Source organism: Eretmochelys imbricata, chromosome 10 (assembly GCF_965152235.1).
Source record: "Eretmochelys imbricata isolate rEreImb1 chromosome 10, rEreImb1.hap1, whole genome shotgun sequence".
NCBI lineage: Eukaryota > Metazoa > Chordata > Testudines > Cheloniidae > Eretmochelys > Eretmochelys imbricata.
This window is the reverse complement of record NC_135581.1, coordinates 490,171-517,906: the sequence shown is the minus strand read 5'-3', so window position 1 is coordinate 517,906 and position 27,736 is coordinate 490,171. Positions and strand designations below refer to the sequence as shown.

General features: G+C 48.5%; 1 protein-coding gene across 3 annotated transcripts; it reads left to right on the top strand.

Annotated features, from left to right (window-relative positions):
* Positions 1 to 649: 649 nt before the first annotated feature.
* LOC144271322 (interleukin-9 receptor-like) lies at positions 650 to 17,489 on the top strand. Of its 3 annotated transcripts, XM_077828606.1 has the most exons (10): positions 713 to 786; positions 1,636 to 1,757; positions 7,080 to 7,169; positions 7,559 to 7,670; positions 8,070 to 8,263; positions 10,142 to 10,278; positions 11,421 to 11,604; positions 12,118 to 12,232; positions 14,880 to 14,964; positions 16,176 to 17,489. In XM_077828606.1, exons 3-10 carry the CDS (start codon positions 7,091 to 7,093, stop codon positions 16,701 to 16,703), a joined length of 1,434 nt encoding a protein of 477 aa, XP_077684732.1. In that variant the 5' UTR covers positions 713 to 786; positions 1,636 to 1,757; positions 7,080 to 7,090; the 3' UTR covers positions 16,704 to 17,489. The 3 variants fall into 3 exon arrangements, with proteins under 3 accessions (XP_077684733.1, XP_077684731.1, XP_077684732.1); XM_077828607.1 differs by lacking the exon at positions 1,636 to 1,757 and having other exon boundaries at positions 650 to 786; positions 7,562 to 7,670; XM_077828605.1 differs by lacking the exon at positions 1,636 to 1,757 and having other exon boundaries at positions 650 to 786.
* The last annotated feature ends 10,247 nt before the right edge of the window (positions 17,490 to 27,736 follow it).

Sequence of the window (27,736 nt, the reverse complement as noted above, 5' to 3'; positions counted from 1 at the left end):
ACGCACACTCCCTGCCTGCCTCACCCTTCTGAAGTTAACGCCGCCCAAACAGATTATTGTCATGCCAAGCCTTGCTTCTCTGGCTTTAATCTCTCTCTCTCTGGCTCTCCTCTGGCTGTTGTGATGCATCTCAGATACCATGTGTAAATGACTGTGCAGGTAGCAAAGCTAACAGTAAAGCTACTTCTACCAAGCCATGGTCAAGTTCTTGACTGCTTTTCTAGGTCTCAGACAAGGGAAACCCTAAATAAGCCAGAGCTCAGTGTTGGGCTGGATACTTATTATTTATGCAGTGCCCAGACTTTGTTTGGTACCTTACAGAGCACAGAATAAGATAGGTCCTGCTCCATACGCTTCAGTGCTCATGGCGTACAAATGTATCTGAGCCTGGGGCATGAGGATGACAGCAGTCTCGCCGCTCACACTCAGGCAGGGCTAGGAAGTGTTTTTAGGTCACTTATAAAAAGCTCTTGTACTCATTTTTTTAAAAAACTCTAAGAAGGTATTTTAAGTCATTCAGCAAATAGTTCAGTCTCAGTAAAGTTAACCCCTTAACGTAAATTCAGCAATTGCTCCCTCACTAATGAGTAATTGCAGATGTGGCTACTTCATATCAGCCTGATCATCTCAGAGAAACTTGCCATTGGTTATTGAGACTAGCTTTAAAACAAGGCACAGTGAACTCTGCTTTATGTACCAGAACTGTTGCTGCTTGGTGAACAAACCACACACTCTAAACTATCAAGAAACAGAGGAGGCATGAAAATTGAAGTTTAATTTGTGCTGGTAAGGAGACAAGCTATTGCTGTGCTTTGTATTTTGCTGGCTAGTGCAAAGAGAAATGATTGAACTAAGATGTTAACCAATAATAAATAATACTAGGTGTTCAGCTTTATAGTGTTTCTTGTACTATAAATCTGTAATGATCCAGATCATCTCTGCAATTTTGTTCCACTAGCTCCCAGAGCACAAAGCTGTAGTTTGTAGCACATTGTTGCCAATAGAAGGTCAATAGAGAGTGCAAACTGCCCAGTGAGGAAGAGTTTATGCTTATGCTACACCCAGGGTTGGGGCTACGCTGGAAGGAGACCTCACCCCTAACAGCACATTTCTAGAGAAAACCAGCTGAGGAAAATTAAGGCAGATTAATGAATGACTAGCTACAGCTAGCCGTGAGCTGGATTCCGTAGATACCCATCTGCAGAACATGGTGTGTAATTGCTTTGTGTTATTATTGCACTATGCTTTTCACCAGTGAAAAAAGGCTTTTCACAGCCTCCAGGGTTTAGGGCTGGCAGATTTACTGTAGGCAGCTGTCACATGCATCAAGTTCTGGGAAAATGTCCCTCTGAGGTTAACGAGAGGAACAGACTAATCATTTTGGAGGGTTTGTTACTCTGTGGATATGAGAAATCTCTATTACTTTTCCCTTTCTCCTCCCCCTCTGCACATTCTCACCCTTTATGCATGTGTGCATATTATTTATATACTTCTGCTTGTCAACTGATTGTGACATGTATTTTCCTGAATGAGGGAAATGCCAAGAGTGAGTTGGCCCAAGCCCTTAATTATAGCTGAATGCCAGCTCTGCTGTGCCTACGGATCAATGTCCCTCTCCCTTCTGCTGCTGTTCAGCACTGAGATGCCTGTTGCTGGTGCATCTTGAAGAAGCTTAGAGAGGATCAGAAGGTTCTGCGCAGGGAGGAGAGACCCATTTACAGCTGGGTGTTAAAGGAATCAGAGCGTTCAATGAACTGGTGAGTCCCCCGTCCCCCGCCGATCTCACTGGATTTCACTCATGGTGCGAGTACAGACTATAGCCCTGCGAATAGCGTAGCGACTCCAGTGGCTTCACTTTGCAGATGCAACTCCCCCAAGTTAGAGAGGAACACAATGGCCCGTGTGCGGCAATTATAAAGGGGAGAAATAACACTGATATTAAAGAGTCAGAGCATGGCTACACTGCCCGCAGAAGGAGCCTCCCAGCAGGCTGGCAGACTGGGGCTACTATGGCTCACCCTAGTGCTCTAAAAACAGCTGCATAGATCGTGCTTTGAAGTGTGGCTGGGGCAGGAGCTCAGGCCTTGAAGCCCACCCTGCTCCAGTGAGTACAGTGGGGGGGGGGGCTGAGAGCCATTGATAACCCTGGATAGAATGGAATCTACTTCAAGCCAGGGGGTACGGCAGCCCCTCCAGCACCCTTCATTCCAGCATCTGTGCCCCGCTCTCTTGGCTACAGAGCCCAGGCTCCAGCCCAAGCCACAACTTCAAAGCGCCGTCTACACTGCTCTTTTTAGAGCGCTAGAGCGAGCCCTCCTAACCTGAGTCTGTTGACCGAGGCTGGGAGGTGCCTTCCGCAGGCTGTGCAAACATACCTTCAGTGCCCTAGCTGGGAATAGAACCCAGGAGTCCTGGCTCCCAGTACTGTCCCCTAAACAGATATTTGATATTGCCAGTCTGCGAGTCCCTAGACTCCGCACACAATATCCCTGTGTGCAGCAAAGGGGCCTTTAGCACTTCTAAGATCCTCACCCAAACATTGCAAAGTATCATCATCCTTCTGCTCTTTAGCAATGTCCGGCGCCTGGCAGGAAGCCTGCGGCTCTAATCAACACAGCCTTGTCTTCCTCAGGGTGTGATTTCTCCCCTCGCCCCTGATAACGGGCAAATCCCATGGGGCTTTCTTGCCAGTCACCCAGAGGTTGGTGCCATTGCAGAAGTGACCTTTGCCATACTGAAAATCAGCTGAGCTGCCTTGTCACGCAGTGGCCATGTGTCCCAGCTGTCCTGTCCCACAGCCATGCTCTGCCCTTATCGCTCAGCGCTCTTGCACAGAGCTGGATGTCACAGTGGTGTTTGTGCTTCCACCCACTGCTCACTGCCCAGTTGTGGTGCTGATGCATTTTGACTGGCTGTCTTTGGTTTCTGATTGGCTGCTGCTTGCCTCTTGTTTTCCTGCTGCTCTGGGTGAAACTGCCAGTGCCACTAAGAGCACGTCCCTTGGTGGAATGTAGTGACGGGAGTGCTGGAAGCTTAGCATTTCATCAGGAAGCCTGTGATTTTTAGATGCCCCTGTCCTTGCTGACTAACGTTGCTGGACAGTTGCAGGGGGTTATGTTGCCTTCACGCTTCCTCACTAGGGCCCCTCTTGATGGGTCCTCTGAGATTCCCAGAGGAGCTGGCTGGCGTGGAAGGGTGTGAGTAACTCCCATGCTGCCTGGGTCTGCCGAACGGGCGGGGAAGCTTATCAGACCAGGAGCCTTCCCATAGGATGGCCAGGACGTCTCCCCGGCGGTCAGGCTGAAAATACCACCAACATAACCTGCCATGGTAGCTTGGCAAGTCTTCCTGCTTGGACTGAGCAGCCCCCACAAAAGTAGAACATGAGTGAGGCAGGAAAACCTCTGCTGGGCTTCAGTTTGTGTTCCGGGTGCCAGCCTGCCCCAGAGACCGCTGTAGAGACCAGCAGCAAGGTCTCAGTGCTGTGTTCACAATGAACTGAGAGGTCAGCACTACTTGGTGATGTAGTAAGACCTACAGGGTTACCCTGCAGAGAACCTGGCAGCACACAGCCCACTACACACCAATCCCTCTTCAGGCTTGACCACTTCGTAACAGACAGACTGGCCGAATCCAGTCAGGCATGAAGACAGCAGCTCTCTCAGGAACATTTGTGGGACGGAAAAGACTTTCAGACTCTGGGCCTAAGATACCAGGGAAGTAGAAAGCTAACCCAGGAGGGGCCAAATTCACCACTGGGATAAGCAGGCACTAATCCACTGACCTCCATTATGATGGCCATAACTCTGTAGCCAGATGTCTTCTCAGGAAATAAGGAGAAAGTTGCGGTTTGCCTTCCTCTCAAACAGGGAGTCTTGGGAAATAGCTAAGAAGCCAAGAGGCCACCCAGGCAAGCAGTGGCTCTTGTAAGGCACTTTGGGCTTAAAGTTTGTGGGGACGGATACTGCAGGTTTAAAGGCCAGAAGGGCCCACTGTGATAATCTAGTCTGACCTAGGGTGACATATTGGGACAGAGCGTGGGGTGTGTAATTGGATCCTATACAAGACAAAGCTCCAAATATTGGGACATCTGGTCATCCTAGTCGGACGGCCTGCATAGGACAGAACACAGACCCTCCCCCACGTCCCTCATCCAGCCCATAACTTCTGTTTGAGAGATAGAGGCTTGTTTACCAAGACGTCCAGTCTTGATTGACAAACTTAGAAGGCTGGAGAATCTCCCTCAGCCCTAGGTGAGCTGTTCCAGTGGCTAATTCCCCTCACCATAAAAAATCTGCACCTCATGCGCTCCCCGACTCTGCCAGCCTCTGGAAGCACCAACATGGCCAGGCCTTCACAGGCCCCGCTCTCTGGGCAGGTTAGTAATAGGCACACACCAGTCCCTGAGCATGCCGAGCATCTTTGCCACTGGACACCCAGAATTCACAGATCTGCTACTCCCAAGGAATAGCACACGCCAACTTACCAGTTACACTGCAGGCTCACCGCTCCACTCAGTGCACAGCATTTAACTGGGGTTACAGAGAAAAACGAGACATTTATTTAACAAAGAACAAAGATTGAGAAGAAGCAAATAGAATTAAGGGAAACAAATGGTGACACATAAAATCATAACACTCTTTCTAACGCTTAAACTTAACTAACAAGACATTCCGCTGTCTCATAAAGGTTAGCTTGCCCCATGTTTCTTTCCCAGCATCAAACAACCTAACCAGCTGTGATCTTCTGTTGATAAGACAAGCTTATCTGCTTGGAAGTGTAACTGGGTGTATCCTGCACTAATCCCTCTCCTATCCCCCAGCTATAGGTCCAAAGATCCATTGTCTTCACTTGCAAAAAGGATGTCCTCCTGCTTCTTTATTTCTTCTAATATAAATTCCCTGCCTGGAAGATTTCACAATCCCTTGTTAGCAATCAGCTCAGACTGTAACTGGGTGGCCAGTGTGACCTGTACAATACCCAGTTTACAAGTAGCTTTTGCCTGAAAGAATCTTGTTGAGCACCTTTTGGTGACCAGCCTCCAGTCACAGACCTGAAGAACATAACTTGCAGTCTATATACATAACTCCTTCCATATTATCCATACATACATTTCACAATGATGATGAGGACCAGGCTTTCAGTAGAGACCTTGCATGACACTCTTTGGTGAACTAGTATTTAGATACCAGACCCACAGGATCCCCTCAACCCTATGCACCCCACTGCCAGTTGACACCAAGCGATCCCTGGGTCACAGCATTCTCTGGGACGAGCTAAATAGATTGATCTTCTTTGTCTCTCGCTGCAAGGCAGGTTTTCCAGGACTCATACATTCTTGTAACTTTTTCTGAACCTTTTCCAATGTTTTAACAATCTTTTTGCAATGTGGACACCAGAACTGGACACAGTATTCCACTAATGCCATATGCAGGGGTTATAACACATCCCTACTTTGGCTCAATATTCCCCACATTACCCATCCAAGGTTTACATTAGTTGTCTTAGCTACAGCATTGCATTGTGAGTTCAAGGTCAGTTGGTTACTTGCCTTTACCACAAGTCCATTTCTGAGTCTCTGCCTTCCAGAACAGAGGCCCTGCCACCTCAGGTGTGACCTACATTCTTGATTTCTAGATGTGTGACCTTATTATAGCTAAATGCAAAACTCATGGTTTTTAAGTGAGCCCCACGTACCCTGTGATATCTGATATAGCTAATACATTATAGAACTGACTTGAGAAGTTTTCTGACAGTAACCTAGAAATGGGTCTCTTTTAATTATTCTGCTCTGTGTTTGCCAGTTGGTGTGTGTGTTCAGGTATGCACATGTATGTGCCAGAGTGTGTGTGCATTCGTGCAGCTTTCTGTATTTCATATTTAGTCAATCTTACAGCATTTATCACAGACAGTCAGCACCCTGATTAGAATGATAAGGAAGAGATACTTAATCCTACTTAGCCGCCCTCGGCTGATGTCAGTTAATTATGAATTTCCTCTCGTCAGCCCCAGCTCATAATAAGATCTGCAGCAATATATAGGGTGGTAGCGAGACATCCTCTCCCTGCCCAGGGGATGAAGCCTGATCCGCTTCTTAGAGCCTGCCTGTTGTTTTATTTTCAGTGTTTCATTAAAGATAAGGGAAGCTGCAGGCAGGCAAAGGTGTAGGAAAGCGAGATTATTAGGTACACTGGCAGGTGCTGAGCTCTCTTCAGCTGTTTGCTTGATGATGGGTCCTTTAATAGCTATTTGAATTTTTTAATTAATTGGGTTTGGCTGAGTTTGCACCTTATGCTCCCTTTCTCCAACACTCTGGTTACTGCACACCTTCTGGTCTTCAGACTGGTTCTCTGCCCCCTTAGAGCAGCACATGGGCCATACTAGACAGTGGGCTTCTTTCCAAAGACAGGGTGACACCCACCCTGTGAGAGTTGGAGGCATCTCACAGGACACCACTAACTGCTGACTTCAGACCTGTAACCACAGATCAGGCCAATACCAACTGAGCTGAAGGACAAGGTCTCGCAAACATTAGTTCAGGCCGATGAGATGAATAGGGGGTTCAGATGGCTAAGAGAAGAGACAAGTAGGAAAGAGGCATTAAAGATGCCAAAGGAGGGTTCAGGTGAGTATGTTCGCAGCAACAGAGGCTGGGGTGGTTACAGGCAGAAATGAGAAGAGGGAGAGGGAAGACAGTTGTTAGGCACTCGAGAGAAGAAGAGCCACCATTAAAGACAGACCAGTACCTACAATGTGCGTGGTTCTTTACAGGTATCACTGTACATGGAGGGAAGTCCAGGAAGGAGGGGGGAGGAAGGAATTAAAAGCATCATAGAAATTAGAGCTGGAGAAGATGTCGTAGGCCATGTAATTCCTGCAGTGCAGCCTGTGCCCTCAATTCCTTTGGCTGCAGCATGTTAGCTGCAGGGAGGAGAGCAGTTCCGGGGCTATGCCGTGCCCTTCAGCGGCAGGGGTTGGGCCAGTCTGAGCTCCAGCATGGAAAGATGATTGGCACACTCTGCATGTTGCCATAGAGACACCCAAAGCCCTTTCTACTCCTAACATACTTTGTATTCCAGACACATTTACAATGGGAAAGGACGTCTGGCGAGCATGCCTCCAACTCTGCTTTATTGCCATTGTGGTCTCCAGAAGAAGGGAAGGAAGAGGTAAGGGGGAGAGGAGATTGGGGGCATTCATGCTGTTTCTCTCTCTCCTCCCCGCCCCCCACTCCAGGAACTGAACAAGTCAGAGGGCAATATGGGGCCCAGGGATCAGGGAGTTGTTATTATTTCCCATCCCCAACAATATGCTGGGCAGCTAAGAGAGCAGGTAAACTGCACACATGCGCCCTGCCCCCAAGAGTTTACGGTCTCATTTCATACAATAAAGGGCCAACTAAACAGTGTGGTGGGGGAGGCTAGATCTGTCCCAGTAATAAGTGGCAAGGCTAGTGCACAGCATCGCTGATGTATCGGGTTTGGAGCCCAAAGGGAGGCTGTTGGCATTAAATAACAAATGGAGTTAATTTCTGAAAATCTCGGATCTCCTTCCTCAGCAGAATTTCCTGGCAACCTGAGCTGCTTGAATAACTACCTCTACCGAATAGACTGTACATGGGAGACAGACGGAAGAGTGGGGGATGGACCCTTTCACGTGCATTTCACAAAGTAAGTTCAATGCCTACTCACTGTCTGCCACGCTGGGGCCCTGGGTCAAGCAGGAGGGCAAGCAGAGTAACAGGGCAGGAAGGGCTCTCTGGATTCCTTGGCCCTGAACTCTCCCCAACAGCCAAATCCTAGTGGTGTCCTCCACCTCCTCGCTTGTTGGCTTGGCTTTCACCTGCTGTCCTTTTCAGGGCAGACACGTAAGGCACTTGCTGGAGCCCAGGACTGCATTTCTTTGCTTTTACACACAGGGAAGACCCCAGTTCTATGAGCCCTGTGCAAAGTGACTCCTCCGTGTGGTGACTGGCAGTGCCACAAATAACTAAGGCTGAACTCTTAAAGTAACTAAACCCATTACTCTCTCCAGCATAAGACAAACTTTCAGCCCCTTGGTTATTCTAGCGCCGTCACGCTGGATGAGAATTACAGCTGCACACTGACTGCCAGAGATGAGCTGCACAGCCAGCATCACTGCACAATTAACACGGCGGAGAGGTTCACACAGCAGGACAATTACAGCATCTTGCTACAAGGTGGTTTCTCTGGGAGGAATCGCACATACGTTGCTTTCCCGGAATATGAACCCAGTCTGAACAGTGAGTACCACCCATTGCAGCTATGGGACGGGGGCCAGCTGATCCCTTTGGAATGAGAGTGTTTGGCCTGTGAAGTTCATTGAAGAGCGAGACTTCAGTGGCAGCAAGTGAGACTGATGGGGATGCAGAACCCCCACCCTTGGGCAGCATGGCCTGTACATGTTATATATGGGAGCAGACCATCATGCCCTCAGGACTCTCTCTCGGGCTCAACGGGTAGTGATCAATGGCTCCATGTCTAGTTGGCAGCCGGTATCAAGTGGAGTGCCCCAAGGGTCGGTCCTGGGGCCGGTTTTGTTCAATATCTTCATAAATGATCTGGAGGATGGTGTGGATTGCACTCTCAGCAAATTTGCGGATGATACGAAACTGGGAGGAGTGGTAGATACGCTGGAGGGGAGGGATAGGATACAGAAGGACCTAGACAAATTGGAGGATTGGGCCAAAAGAAATCTGATGAGGTTCAATAAGGATAAGTGCAGGGTCCTGCACTTAGGATGGAAGAATCCAATGCACCGCTACAGACTAGGGACCGAATGGCTAGGCAGCAGTTCTGCGGAAAAGGACCTAGGGGTGACAGTGGACGAGAAGCTGGATATGAGTCAGCAGTGTGCCCTTGTTGCCAAGAAGGCCAATGGCATTTTGGGATGTATAAGTAGGGGCATAGCGAGCAGATCGAGAGACGTGATCGTTCCCCTCTATTCGACATTGGTGAGGCCTCATCTGGAGTACTGTGTCCAGTTTTGGGCCCCACACTACAAGAAGGATGTGGATAAATTGGAGAGAGTCCAGCGAAGGGCAACAAAAATTATTAGGGGTCTAGAACACATGACTTATGAGGAGAGGCTGAGGGAGCTGCGATTGTTTAGCCTGCAGAAGAGAAGAATGAGGGGGGATTTGATAGCTGCTTTCAACTACCTGAAAGGGGGTTCCAAAGAGGATGGATCTAGACTGTTCTCAACGGTAGCAGATGACAGAACGAGGAGTAATGGTCTCAAGTTGCAGTGGGGGAGGTTTAGGTTGGATATTAGGAAAAACTTTTTCACTAAGAGGGTGGTGAAACACTGGAATGCGTTACCTAGGGAGGTGGTGGAATCTCCTTCCTTAGAGGTTTTTAAGGTCAGGCTTGACAAAGCCCTGGCTGGGATGATTTAACTGGGAATTGGTCCTGCTTCGAGCAGGGGTTGGACTAGATGACCTTCAGGGGTCCCTTCCAACCCTGGTATTCTATGATTCTATGATTCATTCTTCCACATGCACCCCAGCCCATCCTTAGGGGTCATTCTGCCACCATCCTCCCTTGCTTTGCTATCTGCCTTGGGCAACATCCATCAAGCCATCACTGCAGTTTGAGCCCTGGGGGCTCCCCCTGCTGACAGCTGCACTGTTTGCTGGGATAGAGGAAGGACTGGGGAGCCATGGGAAATGTGAACAATGGGCCTGATTCTCAGCCCCACTAAGACCACTTCACAATGCACAGTGTCCCAGAGGGGTCTGAAAGCTCCCTAAAGGGGATAAAGAGGATTTTCGCAGTTGGAAGGAAACCCATTTTGCAGCAGCCCCTCTGGTCTCTGTCCCCAGCACAGAGCACGTCCATGCGTGTTCATGGTAGGGAGGGCTAGAGCATAATCTGCTTTGTGATCCCTCACTGGCATAGCAGTCCCTCAGGGACTGTTCTAGTTGGTGTTACATTACAGAAGCCCTGTGGCTGCTTTAACTTGCACTGGGGGCTTATTTGTTCTCCTTCTGACCCCAGGATCATGGGATGGGTAGAACCACATTTATGTCCCCTAGCTGTGAGCAGCCTAGGACTGTGCTCTGTGTTCTGCAGGTCTCTCAAAGCCAAGCGTTTGGAATAATTCCTCTCTCTGTTTCCAGTTAAGTGTGATCCCCCCTTCAACCTGCAGAGCAACATCAGTGCCAGTAAGTGCCAGCTCTGGTGGAGTGTGCCATGGAGTCTAGAGAATATTCTTCAGTATGAATTGGAGTATAAGGAACACAATACATCCTGGGAGGTAACTATACCTGCTCTCAGCCTGGATGAGCCATACACAGATGCCTGCTACTACAGTTCAGAGCAACTGCACTTGTGTTCCCCCTCCGTGGTCCACCAAGGATACCCAGTCTAGGCTGCCAGCTCCTTAGCCATCACCTCTCTTGGGCAGAGATCTGTGTCTCACTCCCTACTGACCAGGGGTTTTCCAGTGAGTCTGCATTGTTCCCTGCTAGCACTGTGATACTCCCAGTAAGCCATTCTGCCTAAACAAACCAGCATCTACACTTTGCTTTTTCTCCAGAAGCTATGAACAGCTGTAATTGCCCACAGCCCTTACAAAGCAAGCACATTTATTCTTCAGGTAAAAGCATTACAGAGAAAACATATTAAAACTATCAAAGAACTTATATGCATGCTAAAATGCTTACCAGAGATCACCGCCCTCCACCCCCAACTCAAGAAGGTAAGGGCCATCAAGGGATTTTTCTGTGTTTACAAGGTCACAACAGCTTTAGCACAGAACTAGCCTCCCCATGAATGGGTCTGTCCTTCATTTATGCAGCTTGGGCCACTGATCCTGAAACTTCAGGAACAGGTGATCACCCTTCTTAAGGTGCAGCCAGAGGCGAGAAATTTGCATTCAGCTCCTCCTAGAGATTCCCAAGGCAAACCATTTTACACTGTCTGTCCCCAAAGTCCATTCTTGTCTGGCACATTCAGTAAAGTCAGTGGCATGTCCCCCCTCCGGCTCCTACACAGAGGTGTGGCCAGGTGGGTCTGCATGTTGCCCTGTCCGCAGGCACTGCCCCTGCAGCGCCCATTGGCTGTGGTTCCCAGCCAATGGGAGCTACGGGGGTGGTGCTTGGGGCCGGGGCAACGTGTGGAGCCCCCTGGCTGCCCCTAAGCGTAGGAGCCGGAGGGAGGACATGCCACTGCTTCCAGGAGCCACAGCACATGCAGAGCAGGGCAAGCCCCCAACCCTGCTCGAGGGCCAGATTAAAATGTCTGAAGGGCTGGATGCAGCCTCCCGGGCCATAGTTTGCCCACCCCTGGAGTAGCACCTAAGAATGTAGAGTCAGGATTGGGGAGCTGTCAAATTGTTCAGAGTACCAGCCCTTTATTGTGTGTTGCTAATAAGAGTTATTTCTTAATAATTTTCAGCAGGCACAGCACAAACAGCTGTTCAACTCAGTGACAAAGGTAGAAATCGAGGCTATGGAGTTTGAAGCAGGCATCATTTATACTGCGAGAGTTCGCTGCAAAACTTCCCAAGCAGAGGAAGGTTATAAAAGTCAGTGGAGTGAGTGGAGCCAGACAACTGAATTTCAAAGAGCAGCCCCCTCAGGTGCAAAGAACATTGTTTTGTTCCATTTTGTTTCATATGAGCCCTAAAGTCACTTTATAAAACAGAGAGAGAAAGAGACACACTGGGAAATGGAGGGGCTGTCAGCAGCAGGTTCATGGATCAAGAACAATGTCTTCCAGCCTTTTAAAGTCAAGTCACTTTCTTTCAAGGTTTTAATAGCTTCTGCTTGGTTCATTTGCATTGCTTGTTTGTTTAAGAATTTGGATAGAATTCCACTCTTTATACGAAAAAGCGGCAAAGAGTCCCGTGGCACCTTATAGACTAACAGCCGTATTGAAATATGAGCTTTTGTGGGTGAATACCCCCTTCGGATATCCGACGAAGTGGGTATTCACCCACAAAAGCTCATGTTTCAATACGGCTGTTAGTCTATAAGGTGCCACAGGACTCTTTGCCGTTTTTACAGATCCAGACTAACACGGCGACCCCTCTGATACTCTTTATATGGTCATTTGTGAGTTGATTCTGTTAATGGAATAATTCTTTTTATAGGTTTTTCACAGGTGCCCAAAAAGTTCTTTCACAGAAGCATGATACAGATTTTGTTCATTCCTCTATGTCTTGGTGTCATACTCTACATAATTTTGAACTTCAAGCTTTCCTCAAGGTACATTATTGTCCTTGGCACAAGCCCTGGCTGCCTTTTCTAGTTTAATGTAGTTTCTAGTTTTAAAGTTTAATGAGTGTGTATATCATGTGTCCACACATCAGGGCTGCTTCTTGCCTCTGCACCAGAGTCAGGTCTTTGAATGTCATGGGCTCAGAGGAACGTGCTCTGCAAACATTCCCGAACATGCTGTCTCCACGTGCTCGCAATAGTCAGCGAACCAATACTCAGAGTAGAGGGCGCAGGGTGCACTTCTGGGACCCTAAACTCAATCAAGGAGCATAGCTGAGACTATGCAGAGTATTTACGGCTAGAAGAATTTTTTTAAACTTTGTGCCAATTTGCCTAGATGTAAAATAAGGGTGACTGGTATGGAGCATTGGCTATTGATGATCAATCTGCCATCTACATTTAGATCTTCCCTGGCTGGACTCCTGCCAACGGGAACTACACTAGCCAGTGTGTGAAGTGCCCTTGTGACTAAGTTTCTGTGTTTCTTAAGTTCTGAGCAGAGCAAAGGACCAGGAGGTAAAAGGGAAAAAATGGCTCAAACCTCCAGCTGTCATGGCCCAACACATGGGAGCTCTGAGATGGAGCTCTATGTAGGGACGGGGGATCTACCTGGGCAACGTCCAGAGTTGCATGAAGGTGCTGGAATGCAGTGCTGAATCTGGCCTGGGTTAGTAGCCATGGGGAATGGTGTGAGGACCCAAGCACTAGAACTTAGGTGTAAAGAACCTGGGGCAGCTGCTATTCCCACAGTGCTACCAGAAGGCCCTGTAGAGGCACAGCAAGGGAGCACTGTGGAGAGCAGGGGCCACAGGAAGTATCACCCATGAGACCTAGAGAGACAGTACTCTGCTGCCCTCTGATTGGCCAAGTGCACCTACTTAACCCCAGGGTTTTTCCCAGGAATTTGTCTGGGCAGCCACACAGACTTTGGCTTGCTGCAATGCCAGACTTTGCCTCATCTTCTGGTCTCTGAGTCCAGTCTGACTCTGATCTTGATTCCCGCCCTCGATTCTAACCCGGTACTGCCTCTGACCTTTGACCCCTGCCTGACTCTGGTCCCGACTCTTTTTTACGGGGCCTGCCCTTGATACCTGGCCTTGCCCTTGGCAGCCGGTATCAAGTGGAGTGCCCCAAGGGCCGGTTTTGTTCAATAGCTCCATAAATGATCTGGAGGATGGTGTGGATTGCACCCTCAGCAAGTCTGCAGATGACACTAAACTGGGAGGAGAGGTAGATACGCTGGAGGGCAGGGATAGGATACAGAGGGACCTAGACAAATTGGAGGATTGGGCCAAAAGAAATCTGATGAGGTTCAACAAGGATAAGTGCAGAGTCCTGCACTTAGGACGGAAGAATCCCATGCACCGCTACAGACTAGGGACCGAATGGCTCGGCAGCAGTTCTGCGGAAAAGGACCTAGGGGTTATAGTGGACGAGAAGCTGGCTATGAGTCAACAGTATGCCCTTCTTGCCAAGAAGGCCAATGGTATTTTGGGATACCTATTGGACACTGGTGAGGCCTCATCTGGAGTACTGTGTCCCGTTTTGGGCCCCACACTACAGGAAGGATGTGGAAAAATTGGAAAGAGTCCAGCGGAGGGCAACAAAAATGATTAGGGGACTGGAACACGTGACTTATGAGGAGAGGCTGAGGGAACTGGGGATTGTTTAGTCTGCAGAAGAGAAGAATGAGGGGGGATTTGATAGCTGCTTTCAACTACCTGAAAGGGGGTTCCAAAGAGGATGGCTCTAGACTGTTCTCAGTGGTAGCAGATGACAGAACAAGGAGTAATGGTCTCAAGTTGCAGTGGGGGAGGTTTAGGTTGGATATTAGGAAAAACTTTTTCACTAGGAGGGTGGTGAAACACTGGAATGGGTTACCTAGGGAGGTGGTAGAATCTCCTTCCTTAGAAGTTTTTAAGGTCAGGCTTGACAAAGCCCTGACTGGGATGATTTAATTGGGGATTGGTCCTGCTTTGAGCAGGGGGTTGGACTAGATGACCTCCTGAGGTCCCTTCCAACCCTGATATTCTATGATAATTCCTCCAACTCCGGCCTGATGACTCCCATCCTGGGTGGGCGGACCTCAGCACAGCTGTGACCACTAGGAAGACCTCCTAAACCCCAGTCTTTAAAAAAAGGCTTTTCAGATGGCACAAGGAATAGTGCAGGATTATGCACTCTAAATTTAATAAGACTAGTACTTCTGTAAGATGCTTCATTCCTGGAAAGGTTCTGAGGTGATTTAGATCAAACAGTTGCTGTAAAATGCCCTGCCAGATGAATTCATACGAAGGGGAACAGTTCAGACAATTCTCTAATACTGTTACCCTGCAACATATATTAAGACTCAGAAACCTCAAAGGGGTCTGCATTGAGGACTTGCAAACATACATTTTATCCATCTGGACTACAGTTGTCTCCAGATAGACTGCACTGTTGATATTAAATGCACACACATAGCTGTGTAGCCATGCACAGACAGATTGCAGGAGCCATATGAAATGGGCCTTTCCTGGAGTCTTTCCAGAAGAAAGTTAAGTGTTTTGGTTTAATCTTTCGCAATGTGCTGCGGGTTGCGATAGAAGGTGGAACATTTATCTAGATTTGATAGCAGTATCATCTTTTTCCACAGGGCAAAGAACATCTTCTGCCTGAACGTTCCCACCCCAGCTGCTTTCTTCCAGCCTCTCTACACCTTGCACAATGGGAATTTTAAGGTAACAGCAAATTCTCCTTCTTCTTCATGATCCTTCCCCTCAATGTGGGAAGGTGGCTTGTGGGTTCTCATCACTGCTTCCACTAACTGGCCTCACCAGGCCCATTCCGACACAGGGCTTTAGTCTGCCTGGAAGTTCCTCATTCTCCACTCAAACACCTGCCTCCATATTCCTCCTGCTCCATCACCAACCTCCTCTCCACCTAGGAACGAACCCCTCCCATCCTGAGCATCTTCCAGTCACTGCCTCCCTTCCTTTATACCACCACCATCGGACTTGCCCAATCCCCACTGGACCTTCCACAACTGCTGCTATCAGGCTCTTCCTTGCCTAGCCAAAGAACTGCAGGAGAATCAGTCAGACCAGACTATCCGGGGAAACCCCACCCACACTGTCCTGTTAAATCCAGCTGCTCCTACCCCATGCACTGAGGGGGCATCAGCAGGGAGGGTCACTGCCCCTTTATGGTCAGAAATACAGGATCCTTTTCCTTTTACCTGAAATCAGTTCCCCTGGGCTAGGGTGACCAGAAGTCCCAATTTTTATAGGGATGGTCCCGATTTTGGGGTCTTTTTCTTATCTAGGTTCCTGTTACCCCCCCACCCACGTCCCGATTTTTCACACTTGCTGTCTGGTCACCCTACCCAGGGCCAGTATCAGCCTTGTCTCCTTCCTCCATTCTCTCTCCATCCCTGCCTGTGCTTGGGGTTGGCTGGTTTTGGGTGAGCCTTGTTGCTACCCCATAGGATGTCAAGTCCCTTGTCCCCCTACATTGAGGCCCTCTGGGTAAATTAGCACTTACTCTGACTGCTGAAAGTTGCAATAGGCTCCAGTGCCTGGCAAATGCAAAATCAAAGCCTGGGAGCATTTCCCGCCTCAGTAGTGCAGTTGCCTTTTTCCTTATCCCCTGCCTGCTTCCCTTTCTACATACCAACTGGAGATGCTGTCCCCCAGGGAGCCAAGATAGCAGAGGCTGCTCAGGGTCTGGCTCAGGAATGAAAGCTTGAAGGTCATCAAAACTTCCATCAGAGAAAGCAAGGGCCTTATTCTCCACTCCATTACTTGAGGTTCACTCAGTGGAGTTGCACTGATGTAGAACTGATCTAGCCCCTGGTCTGCACTGCCAAAGCCTATGGAAAGCAATAGTTCAAGAATTCCTTTGCAAATTCTGCCTCTCCCCACTAAACAGTATTTACTGTTCCTTGCTTCAGGACTGGATTGGACCTAATGAGACATGTGGCCAGCTCAGAAGAGATGACGGTAACAACCCAGGCAAAGTGACTATGGATGGAGTTCCTGGTCTAAGTGCTCATGATGTCATTTCCCAGCTCTCCTTCAAGTCACTGGTAAAGACCAAAATCATTCCTCAGGAGGACCCTTGTGGCCCTGCCTCCAGGCCCGACCAGCAGTACCTCCAGAGCAGGTATGTGAGTGTGGAAGAGGTGGAAGCCCGGCTGCCATCATTGTTCCTACAAAACCACGCCGATAACGCAGGTGCCCTGGACTTCTCTGAAAGAAGCGACACCAACCTTGGCAGCCCAGACATGAGTGGGAACCATCCCCCATATTTACGGGACAGTCAGGGTGACTTCTTTATGCCACAGGAGTCTCTGGAGCTGGAAAGTTTGTCCTTCTGTAGTAACGACTATTGCACCCTGTGCGGCAGTTACTGCGCAGGTGGTCCAATTCCTGCTGAACTGCTGCAGCTCACCGAGGAGGATGGTCAGGTCAAGCATTAGAATGATGGGAATGACAGACTCTCACTGAAAGCTGCTGCAGATACAAGTCACCAGGTCTGCCACATCCACCCGCTGGCCCATCTGAACCCCTTGTGCAGTTACAGGCTCCATTAAACTTTGGGCCAGATCTGGAGATCCTTTCTTAAAAGCAAGTTATGTCCAGTCCCTGCACAGTTGGCCCAAAGAGGGCAGGCACAAGAAGCCCCCTTCCCTTGCTGCCCCCCTCAGCGCAGGGGGTGAGCACAATCACGGTTTCTGTGACCAGGTGAGCCAGGTCTGTGCCAACCTAGCAACATGCTAGGCTCCCCAAGAGAGGCTGTACCATGTCTTTCCCCCACACCAGCCATGGAGCTGACTGGTAGCAGAACTCCTCATGCACCCTCTGGAGGGATGTGGCAGAAGGCACACCCTCCCTTTGTGCCTCCCTGGGGCAGAGCCGCACTGCAGTGCCCCCAAAGCACCTCCCTAACCGCCGCTCTTACTAATCAACCACCCAGTGGCTTCATATTCTGTACCCCAGACAGAGCTCCTGCTGTGCTGAGATCAGGGTGAAGTCAGACACGAACAGCAAACCCTGCACCAGGCTTACACACATTTCAAATATGGTGTCGCTCTTAGAACCACGTATGATGCTTGGTGAAAAATAATGCTCTTCCAGCGATGGACACCAGTGAGATGCTGCATTTTCTGCTCCTTTTAAACTGCACCTGAGTTCACAAGCATGCCTATAATGTCTTTATATACTGTGTTTTGCTGGTTACGAGCCTGGTAACTTTCTAGCTTACATTAAACCCAGTGCCTTGCTTATGACTTGAAAAGATTTATTTCAAAACACACTGAGTCACAGGGCTGATTCACCATCTGGGGTGGGTGGAATCGCACCCCAAACAATGGGGCTCAGGCTTTTCTTAGGTAATCCCATTATCCAGGCACTGCTGCTAAACAAGGATTCTGTTTTGGGAGACCTTCATTTTGTAGGGAAAAGCAGTCCTGGAATCCAGACTCCACGGCCCATTTACTCCTCGGTGCCTTTTCTGAGACAGCCACTGATGGTGCCAACTGGGGCCTGTTTTTAATGCTCTAATCAGGAAGCTTTTCTAAACCCTGTCTCAGATTAGGAGATTAATATGGCCCATGGGCCTCCTGCTGTCAATTAGATTTTTTTAATCTTAATTTTAAATAGCACAAGGGGGCCCAGGCATGCCTTTTACAGCTCACAGCTGTTCATCGTCCAAGGAGAGGGTGGGAATTTGATGCAGTCCTAACACTCTTTTTATCATTTCTCCAAACTCAGAATTGGTAGGTAAGGTCCCATGGGAAGAAAAGCTAAGGGGTAAAAGAGATCAGGAGCATTGGCAATATTAAAGACAAAACAGCAAACTACCCCAATGTGAAGGAAGGATAGGAATAGTAAGAGGCCAATATGGCTTCATGAGGAGCACTTTAATGAACTGAAAATCAAAAGGAAATCCCACAGAAGTGAAAATTTGGACAAATTGCTAAGGAAGAGGACAAAAGAACAGCACAAGCACATGGGAACAAAATCAGAAAGGCAAAGGCACAAATGAGTTACATCTAGCAAGGGACATAAAAGGTAATAAGAAGAGGTTCTTTAAACTCATTAGGAGCAAGAGAAACTAGGAGGTGTATCTATAAGGTGTATCTATTGGGGTTCCATAGGGGTCAGTCCTGAGTCTGGTACTATTCACTATTTTAATTAATGACTTAGATAATGGAGTGGAGAATCATACAATCATGGGACTTGAAGGGACCTCAAGAGATCATCTAGTCCAGTCCATGCTCTTACATCGTTTGAGATGCTTGGTTGTGCCATAGGTCTGGTTGCTAGACCATAATCATGGAAAAAAGAGGAAGCAACAGTAATACCCAGCCAACTTGAGGAAAGATTTTATTTGATGCTTTGTGGTGGGCAGAGGCATTCGACCAGGTTCTTTCCTTATTTATCAATGGTTTGATCGTCCCCTTCCTCAGAATATAGCCAAGGTACTTCATCTCTATGGAACTGAGCCAGCAGTTGGTCATGAGCCCCACAGCCCTAAGGGACTGGAGTATCACTTTGACACCTTTGAGGTGGGGTAGACCGCTCCATCATTGAGGCATGCAGCAGCATATGCTCAGTGGGGCAGAAGTGTCTGAAATGTCACAGGAGTGCCATGGAGCCTAAATGGAAGGGTCTGGAAGTGGTACAGACCCAAGGGCATGGCACATGCAGTTAACTCCTTGGACTCAGATGCTAAGGGGTTCTAACCCTAACCCCGGTCACTTGCCCACCAATCAAACCTCATGGGCCACCTCTCTGACTCCTATGAACATCTCAGAAGGCCCTTGCCACTTTGCCAGCAGTTTGCTATCTGCAGAGGAGAGCAGCCAAAGAGTCCTATCCGAGGAGAACGGGATAGGGTTCTCCTGGACACTTCTATTCTACTGTTGTTCCTGGGTGTTCTGTGCTGCTCACAGGTTCTCCCTGACAAAGACCCCTACCAAATCCAGTCTCTCTCTCTCTCTTATTCATCTTGAGACCATACTGGATCACTTTCTGGCTAGTGATGCCTTGTTCCTGCCAAGACGCCTGTAAAAGATCCAGTATCCCCTGGGGTTGTTGAACATCCAGCAATTCATAGGGTGAAAAGCCGGTGGAGGATTGTGGAACCTCCCAGATTGCAAACAACAAATACAGGTGCATTTTGTCCCAATTCCAGGCTTCCCTAGTTACAAATTTTCACAACAGCTGCCTTAATGTGTTGTGAAACCACGCTACTAGATCATCTGTTTGTGGGCATTAGACAGGAGATTTTTATCAAGAGAGTTTTCAGGAGAGCCGAACTCTCTCGTATTAACTGGGATGTGAAGGCTGTGCCCTAACCCGTCAGGAGAACTTGTGGAAAGCCCACTCCAGCAAATACTTCCATTCACTTGGTTATTGTCTGTGATGTTGCTGAGTGCAGGGGCTACAGCTTCGGGTACTGAGTGGCATAATCTTCAATCATCAGAATAAATAGTTACCTGCTTGAGCTCGGTTCCCGGGGCCCTACGAGGTCTTCCCCAACCCTACCAAAAGGGGTGCTCACCAAAGGAAGAGGGCCTAAGGAGGTCCTGTGGTCCAGCTGGGGGGTCATCAGTGGGCATTTCAGACAGGATTCACAATAATCTTTAATGTCAGGATAAACTGTGGGCTAAAAGAACTGGGCCATTATCCTCTCTTGGATTTACTCCACTCCCAAGTGACCAGAACATGACACATCATGGGCAAATTTTAACACCTGGTTTTGATACAACTTGGGGTCCAAGAGTTGGGTTTGGCAGGCTCTGGTTTGTTTATCCTGGACCACTCACACCCAGAAATCCCTTTTTCACTCAAAATGGGGGTAGTGAGTGTTCTGGGCAGGATTAACCAGCACTTCATTTCCACCAGCCATATAGTGGCCTGAAAACTGGTCCTCTCTCTGTCTTGTGATGAAGTTCAGACCCTGTGTAAGAGTAGTGGGTTGCCCCAAGGGGGAGGCTGTTCATATGGCCATTCCTCAGGAGGCTCCAAACTACACTGCACTCTGTGTACCTTTCCCAGTCTCTTTTCACAGACCCTTTGGGCCTTGAGTGCCTCCCTTCAGACCCAACACTGTTCCTGGCATGACTTTGCTTTGGGGCCAACCAGCTCAGAGTTGGAAGAGGGGAAAACTTCTTTCGGCCTAACTTTTCCTTGGGTCTCTAAATTGAGTGCCAACCTCGCCTTCCTGGCCACCCTCAGAAGGCTGGTTACAAGTCCCCAGCCCTGGTTCAATACAACTGGGTAAGTAGGTGTCAGGTCACAGCAATTGACATTTCACCCTATCAACACCCCCACTGTTAATCTGACTTTAGCCAGAGGGTAGGACAGATTGTCCCCATGAATACATGCTACATATATCCATTTGGTCCCTTTTAGAGCTTGGGAGCAATCGATTGCTCTTGTATGAATATCTACCTTGAACCTGAGTCAATCAGGTCCAGCATCTCAGTCCCTGCCATTGTAACCGGGACTACTTAGGCCTTCAGCCCAAGGTTTCTAAGCAACAGCTGTGGGCATAATTGCATTGTATATTGGGGCAATCTTTGTACCATTTGCCTTCCTTCCCCCAAATAAAACCAATTAGGGACCTCCCTTTCTTCTCAGCTGGGACTCTGTCAGCTGGCCCACAGCCAGGTGCAGGTTCCAATCCCAGGGAGTACCATGAGTTCACCCTATGGCCCAATTCAGCCCTTCCCAAGGGGTCTCTTGGAGCTTGGGCCCCCTTCCCTGTTGGAGCTGAGCCATGCACATTCGAGTTCCCCAGTTTGCCTGGAGGCTCACACTCTATTTCAGCTTCCAGGAAATTCACTATGAGGTGTACTGCCTCCTCCAGGTGAGACACTTGGTGGCAGCAGACCCTCTCCTTGGACCTCACTGGGAGAATTTGGTAAAATCGTTCTGACGTCACAAATTGCACAATTTCCAGTGGAGAACAAGTCTCTGGTTTCAGCCAGTGAGAACAAAAATCTAAAAGTCATGGGGGCTACAGCCCTTGGCCAGGACTCTAGAGTAAATGGTTCACATTGGAATAACCGGCAACAGCCCTCTTCACTAAGTCCCAGGTGGTCTAGTACTGTGGTTTTGAGTGTCCCATAGTCCTTTGCCTCCTCTACTCCAGGGCATGATACTTAGCCTGGGCCTCTCCTGGCAGATAGGGGCCACTAAGATCACACCCTTCGACCTGAAGCCACTGGTATACCCCAGCCACTTGCTCTAAAGTCTCTAGGAAGGCCTCAAGAGCATCTTCTGGCCCCATTTTTGAGAAGACTTCTCCATCACCCACAGTGAACTGCAGCACCCCCGCCTACCTGAGGGCTCCGATTCTCTGAGGTTAATAGATGAAGTATAAACTGCTGCCATTCCTCCTGCCGAGTTTGTTGGAACTGTTGTTGTAACTAGAGTTGCTGCTGGGTCAGAATCTGCTCTTGCGCTGGTCCTCTCATTGCTGCTCTAGAAGCTGTTGTTCTCCCATCCATTTCAACACAGCTTCAGGAGCCATGCTTTTTCTAGGCAGTGGTAAACTCTGCTCGCGTTCTCCACCTGGTATAATTTGGTGGGGCTGTCGACTGGCTTGGTAACAAAACAGTCAGCCACACCCAGCTCTGGTTTAGCCTTCAACACAGGCTCTTTTATTCCTCTATCACACAAAGGCAAGAAATATTGACAAGTAACAAAAACGATCGTCGTAACCTGGACTGATACTGCAGGGTACTCTACCAGCAGTGGCTCAAGGGTCACAGCCCTCCCTTAGCCTCGGGGGGACCACAGGATCTACCTGCCCTGTTGCAGCCTTTCACTACTGCTGCTCAGAAAAGTGTTTGTTTGCCTCTCCTACCTCTCTGCTTATACACACTGAGTCCTTCCTTATATTCTGCAGCTGAGAATCAGAGCCACTCATTAGCTGCTGCTTATCTGTATTAGCTGGTTCTCAACACATACCTGCTGGGCTTCTCCTGGCCTTAGGCCCTTGAAGGGGCAGACAGCAACAGAATTTCTACATCATCTGCCTCTTTGGAGCAAAGGAGGAGTTGAAGCTGACCCCCAGTTTACAGGACTGAGTGGCAGACAGGTTGGTGATGTTGTCAGCAGTGACACAGAATGGGATGAGCATAATGGAATCCAGAGTAAAGGCACACACAAGTTCCTCTGAAAAAGAAAAATGCCAGGAACAAAGACAGGCCACTAATGCACTTGCACAAGGGCCTGGCTCAGGGATCTGAGGGGAAACAAGAGGCTAAACCCAGAATGGAAAACTGCTGTGGTTCTTTTACAAATTAGCCTGAAAGTGGCATTAACAGTGTTGTCTGCCACAAAGTGCTGAAATACCAGGGCAGCCAGCGGGACTATCAGCACAGAAGGTCTATTTTTTAAAATATGTGTGCATAATTCTTGTGATTTGCAGTGATATCCAGCATCAAATGCTGAGATTCTGGGAAACAAAATGGAAAATATTCTTGCTCAGGCATGGGCACAGGCACACACACACGCATGTGCGTGCACGCACACTCCACAGACCTGAAGAAAAATCCCAGAAGATTTTACCAACATTCCCATATGTTTTTGTCCCACATCTCAGCCCAGTGTAATCCCCCAGATCTCTACTAATGATGTCACTTCAGTTAAAGCTCTCTGGCAATAGAATCAAGCTGACTTTTAACAGGTGCTGTTGTGAAATAGGTTTCAGAGTGGCAGCCGTGTTAGTCTGTATCAGCAGAAAGAACAAGGAGGACTTGTGGCACCTTAGAGACTAACCAATTTATTTGAGCCTGAGCTTTCGTGGGCTAAAGCGCACTGCATCAGCTGCATGCCGTGGAAAATACAGTAGCAATATATATATATATATACAGAGAACGTGAAAAAATGGGGGTTGCCATACCAACTGTTAACGAGACCAATCAGCAAGAGAAAAAAAACTTTTGTAGTGATAATCACTTGACATCTGATTTGTGATTGCTGGTGAGTATTTGCTTTACTCACCAGCAACCACACAACAAAAACACTAACCCAGGAACCTATCCTGGCAACAAAGCCCATTGCCAACTGTGTCCATATATCTATTCAGGGGACACCATCATAGGACCTAATCACATCAGCCACACTGTCAGAGGCTCGTTCACCTGCACATCTACCAATGTGATATATGCCATCATGTGCCAGCAATGCCCCTCTGCCATGTACATTGGCAAAAACAGACAGTCTCTATGCAAAAGAATAAATGGACACAAATCAGACGTCAAGAATTATAACATTCAAAAACCATTCTGAGAACACTTCAACCTCCCTGGACATTCAATTACAGACCTAAAAGTTGCAATTATTCAACAAAAAAATCTTCAAAAACAGACTCCAACGAGAAACAGCAGAACTGGAATTAATCTGCAAACTAGACACCATTAAATTAGGCTTGAATAGAGACTGGGAGTGCATGGGTCATTACACAAAGTAAAACTATTTCTCCATGCTAATTTTCCCTCTACTGTTACTGACACCTTCTTGTCAACTGTTTGAAATGGGCCACCCTGATTATCACTACGAAAGTTTTTTTTCTTCTGCTAATAATAGCCCACCTTAATCGATTGGTCTTGTTAAGAGTTGGTATGGCAACCCCCATTTTTTCATGTTCTCTGTGTATATGTATATATATATTATTATTATACATATATCTTCCTACTGTATTTTCCACTGCATGCATCCAATGAAGTGGGCTTTAGCCCATGAAAGCTTATGCTCAAATAAATGTGTTCGTCTCTAAGGTGCCACAAGCACGCCTCGTTCTTTCATTGTGAAATTGCGCTCTCTCCAGTACTGTGCAGCCACAAGAAAAGCTGCCTTCCTATCTCTACCAAATAATGTGCTGTTTAGTCATCTGTTTGTTCATTTCAGGAGCGAGTGATCAGAAGATGAGTCTCTGCACAGTTTTCTGCAATGTAACTGATGTGACACAAATGCAAACTAATTTTAAAAGAAATAAAAACCTGTTCCTTACATTGGGACAGAGGGATTCAACCCAGACTATATCCTCTGAGTTAGAGGTTGGATTCTCTTTACAACATGGCTTCTATCTATTATCTATTAATTCAAAGCACAGTTTGTTTCAAGTGTCAGATGTTGGTGCACGACTGGAACACAGAGCTGGAGCTGCAGAGCACATGGGTCGTTGCTTGGCAAACTCCACCTCAAAGCGGCAGAAGCCCAGCCTGCAATAACAACTGTTTCGGTTTCCCTGTTGTTGCTATTAGCTGGTGGCTGAGGGCACAACCCATTCAGGCAGTGCTACCGGCTAACAAAAGTACCAGTTGTTTCATGGTTTAGTAAGGACACAGGATGACAGTCATTCTGGAAACAAAAAAGGTTTAATTTTTGGTGAAACTGTTGAGTGTAAAAGTGAAAGACAGAGAATGCTGGTTCCAGTCAGACAAGTGGGTAAGCACTGGACAAGCTCCTCCTATGCAGCTCTGTCAGTGAGCCTCAGTTCCAACATCCATCTCCCCTGCCACTCATGTTCCAAGGTCTCTACAGTTCTGCCCTGGCAACTAAATAATCCTGGCCTGCAGAAGCCCTTTTCTCCACCTCTCACTATTCCAACTTTGCTCAGCTCTGCAGCTTTTGCAATGTACCTCAGACTTGGCCTGCAGTACCCTATGCTGTTCTTGCTGTAGGCCTCCACGTTGCTCACTCCCCTCCCACTCAACCCCATGTACCCCCTTCCAGGCAGTAAAATCACCAGAGGTTAAAAATAGCCAATCTAATCTTCAGTAATTAAATCTAATCTAAAGATCTGTTCCTGCCAGGGTTTCTAGAGCATTTCTGAAGAGATAAGCACTAATCAAATACAGAGATCTCAGCTATCAATTTTGAAAGTGCAAACCATGATATCTGATGCTATGCAGATTCCCATTCTAGCAGCAGTTAACAAATGATCTCCTCCCAGTAGCAAAGAGGGTGAATGCAGACTTTTTTAACAATAGGGCAGCCAGGGTTAAAGTTGCAACACCAGCCCCCAGCATTTTGAACTGTTTTCTCTTTGGTGGTCATACCCAGGATAACGGCATTAATCGGGAAAATTCCCAAGGCCCCCAGTCTCAAAGCTGCAGAAAGATAATTCTAGGGCAGGGGTGGGCAAACTATGGCCCGCGGGCTGGATCCAGCCCCTCGGGGCTTTGGACCCAGCCTGCGGGATTGCCACCCCAGTGGTGCCACTCCGCTCCGGGAAGTGGCCACACCACGTCCCTGCAGCCCCTGGGGGTAAGGATGGGGCGGCAGAGAGCTCCGCACGCAGCTCATGCCTGTGGGTACTGCCCCCAAAAGCTCCCATTGGCCAGGAACGGGTTACCGTAGCCAATGGGAGCTTCGGGGGAGGTACCCACAGGCGAGGGAAACATGCGGAGCCCTCTGCGCCCCCCCCCCCCCCGATCCCCAGGGGCCGTGCAGGGATGTGGTGCCAGCCGCTTCCCGGAGTGGTGCCGCGTGGGGCCAGGGCAGGCAGGCAGGGAGCCTGCCCTGGCCCCGGTGCGTGCCGCTGCCACTCCGGAGCCGCTCTAGGTAAGCCTGCACCCCAACTTCCTGCCCTGAGCCCCCTGCCACATCTCGCATCCCTCCTGCACCCCAACCCCCTGCCCTGAGCCCCCTCCTGCACACCGCACCCCAACTCCCTGCCACATCCTGCACCCCTCCTGCATGCCAACCCCCTGACCTGAGCACCCTTCTGCACTCCACACCCCAACCCCCTTCCGTGAGCCCCCTCATACACCCCACACCCCTCCTCTGCCCCAATCCCTTGCCCTGAGCCCCTTCCTGCACTCCGAACCCCCTCCCACACACCCCATTCCGCAAACCAACCTCTTGCCGCGGCCCTGCAGGCAATTTCCCCACCCAGATGTGGCCCTCGGGCCAAAAAGTTTGCCCACCCCTGTTCTAGGGTCTCCAACTTTAGCTGTTCCCTGTAGATTCCGCCTCAGGGTGCTCAGGGGAGATGATCACACAGGGATAATTCCCAAGGCAGATTCCTCATGAGGAACCCAAAGGAGGAGCATACACAGACAATTCCTGGAGACTAGGGCACTTTAAAATCTTGCTCTGGACTCCCCACCATGACTCTAGGGGCTGTGGCACACAGTTTTAATGCCTTTATACTGCTTCAGTGCGCCCCAATGAATTATGGAAAGATAAAGTAGGGAGAGACAGGCTGACTATCGACACATACCAGAGTTCACATGGGAGTGAGAGGGTGAATCAGCTGCTCTGTCACCACCTCCTCCCACTCATTGGCTTTCTGGAACTACCTACCACACTCTGAAAGAGGAAATGCGCAGGCCCAGCTCTCCTCCCTGTCACTTAGCTGCTGCATTGCAGACCTTCTTCGTTCCTTATCGCAGTAAGGCGTATCTTCTTGAGCTGCCTCCCCAGCTGCTTACACTCTCCTCAGAGCAAATGCTCCCACTGCCATATCTGCTATGTTGGTTACAAAATCTGCCCCAGGCCCTGGCCACTCTACCCATAAAATACAGAAGCCACCCTGGAGATCGGGAAATAGAGAACTTGGACACAAAGGGACAGACCTCTAGAGGGACGAGAAGGGGAGACAGAGAGCAAGGGGAATGTGTGGGGCAATGGGAATGCCCAGAAATTCTCTCTCAGTCTCAGGCATAGCTAATGTCCTCTGCAGATAAAGTGGCCATCTGATGCAGAACAGACACAGAAGCCAGACATCTGAGACTCCCCAAACTTACAGCCATAGAACTCAGTGTTGCTTTATTCCTGAATCTCATGAGTTTGGTGTTTTTCCTAAAGCTCCAGGCCCAGTCATGTGACTATGTGAGAATCTCAACTTTCATTAAAATAAAAATTAAGTTTCTGGCCCTCCTGGTTTTAGAGAAAAGCTGGACATTGATTCCTCCCAATTGACTGAAGGCTCCAAAAACAAACAAAAAAAACCCCCAAACAAACTACAAGGCAAATACAAAGACCCAGAATGTGTTACTTTTTAAAAATCTCATGGTTTGTTTGTTTGGTTTTTTTGGGGGGGGGTAGACTCATGAATGTTTAATACTTGGGGTTGGCACAAGAACATAAGAATTGACACACAGACCCATGGGCCACAGATTCATAGATTTGTAAGGCCAGAAGGGACCATTATGATCATCTAGTTTGACCTCCTGAATAGCACGGACCAGAGAATTTTATCCAATGAGTCCTGCGTCATGCCATATTTTGTGGTTGGGCAATAGCATATCTTTTAAAAAGATATCCAGTCTCAGTTTAAAGGGTTCAAGTGACAGCAAATCTACCACATTCATTGGTAAATTGTTCCAATGTTTAATTACCCTCTCTGTTAAAAATGTGCATTTTATTCCTTGTCTCAATTTTAATAGCTTCAGCTTCCAGGCATTGGATCATGTTATGTCTTTGGCTGGAGATTAAAAAGCTCCATAGTCTAGTCTCCTGCCTGTGACACTGGTCAGCATCA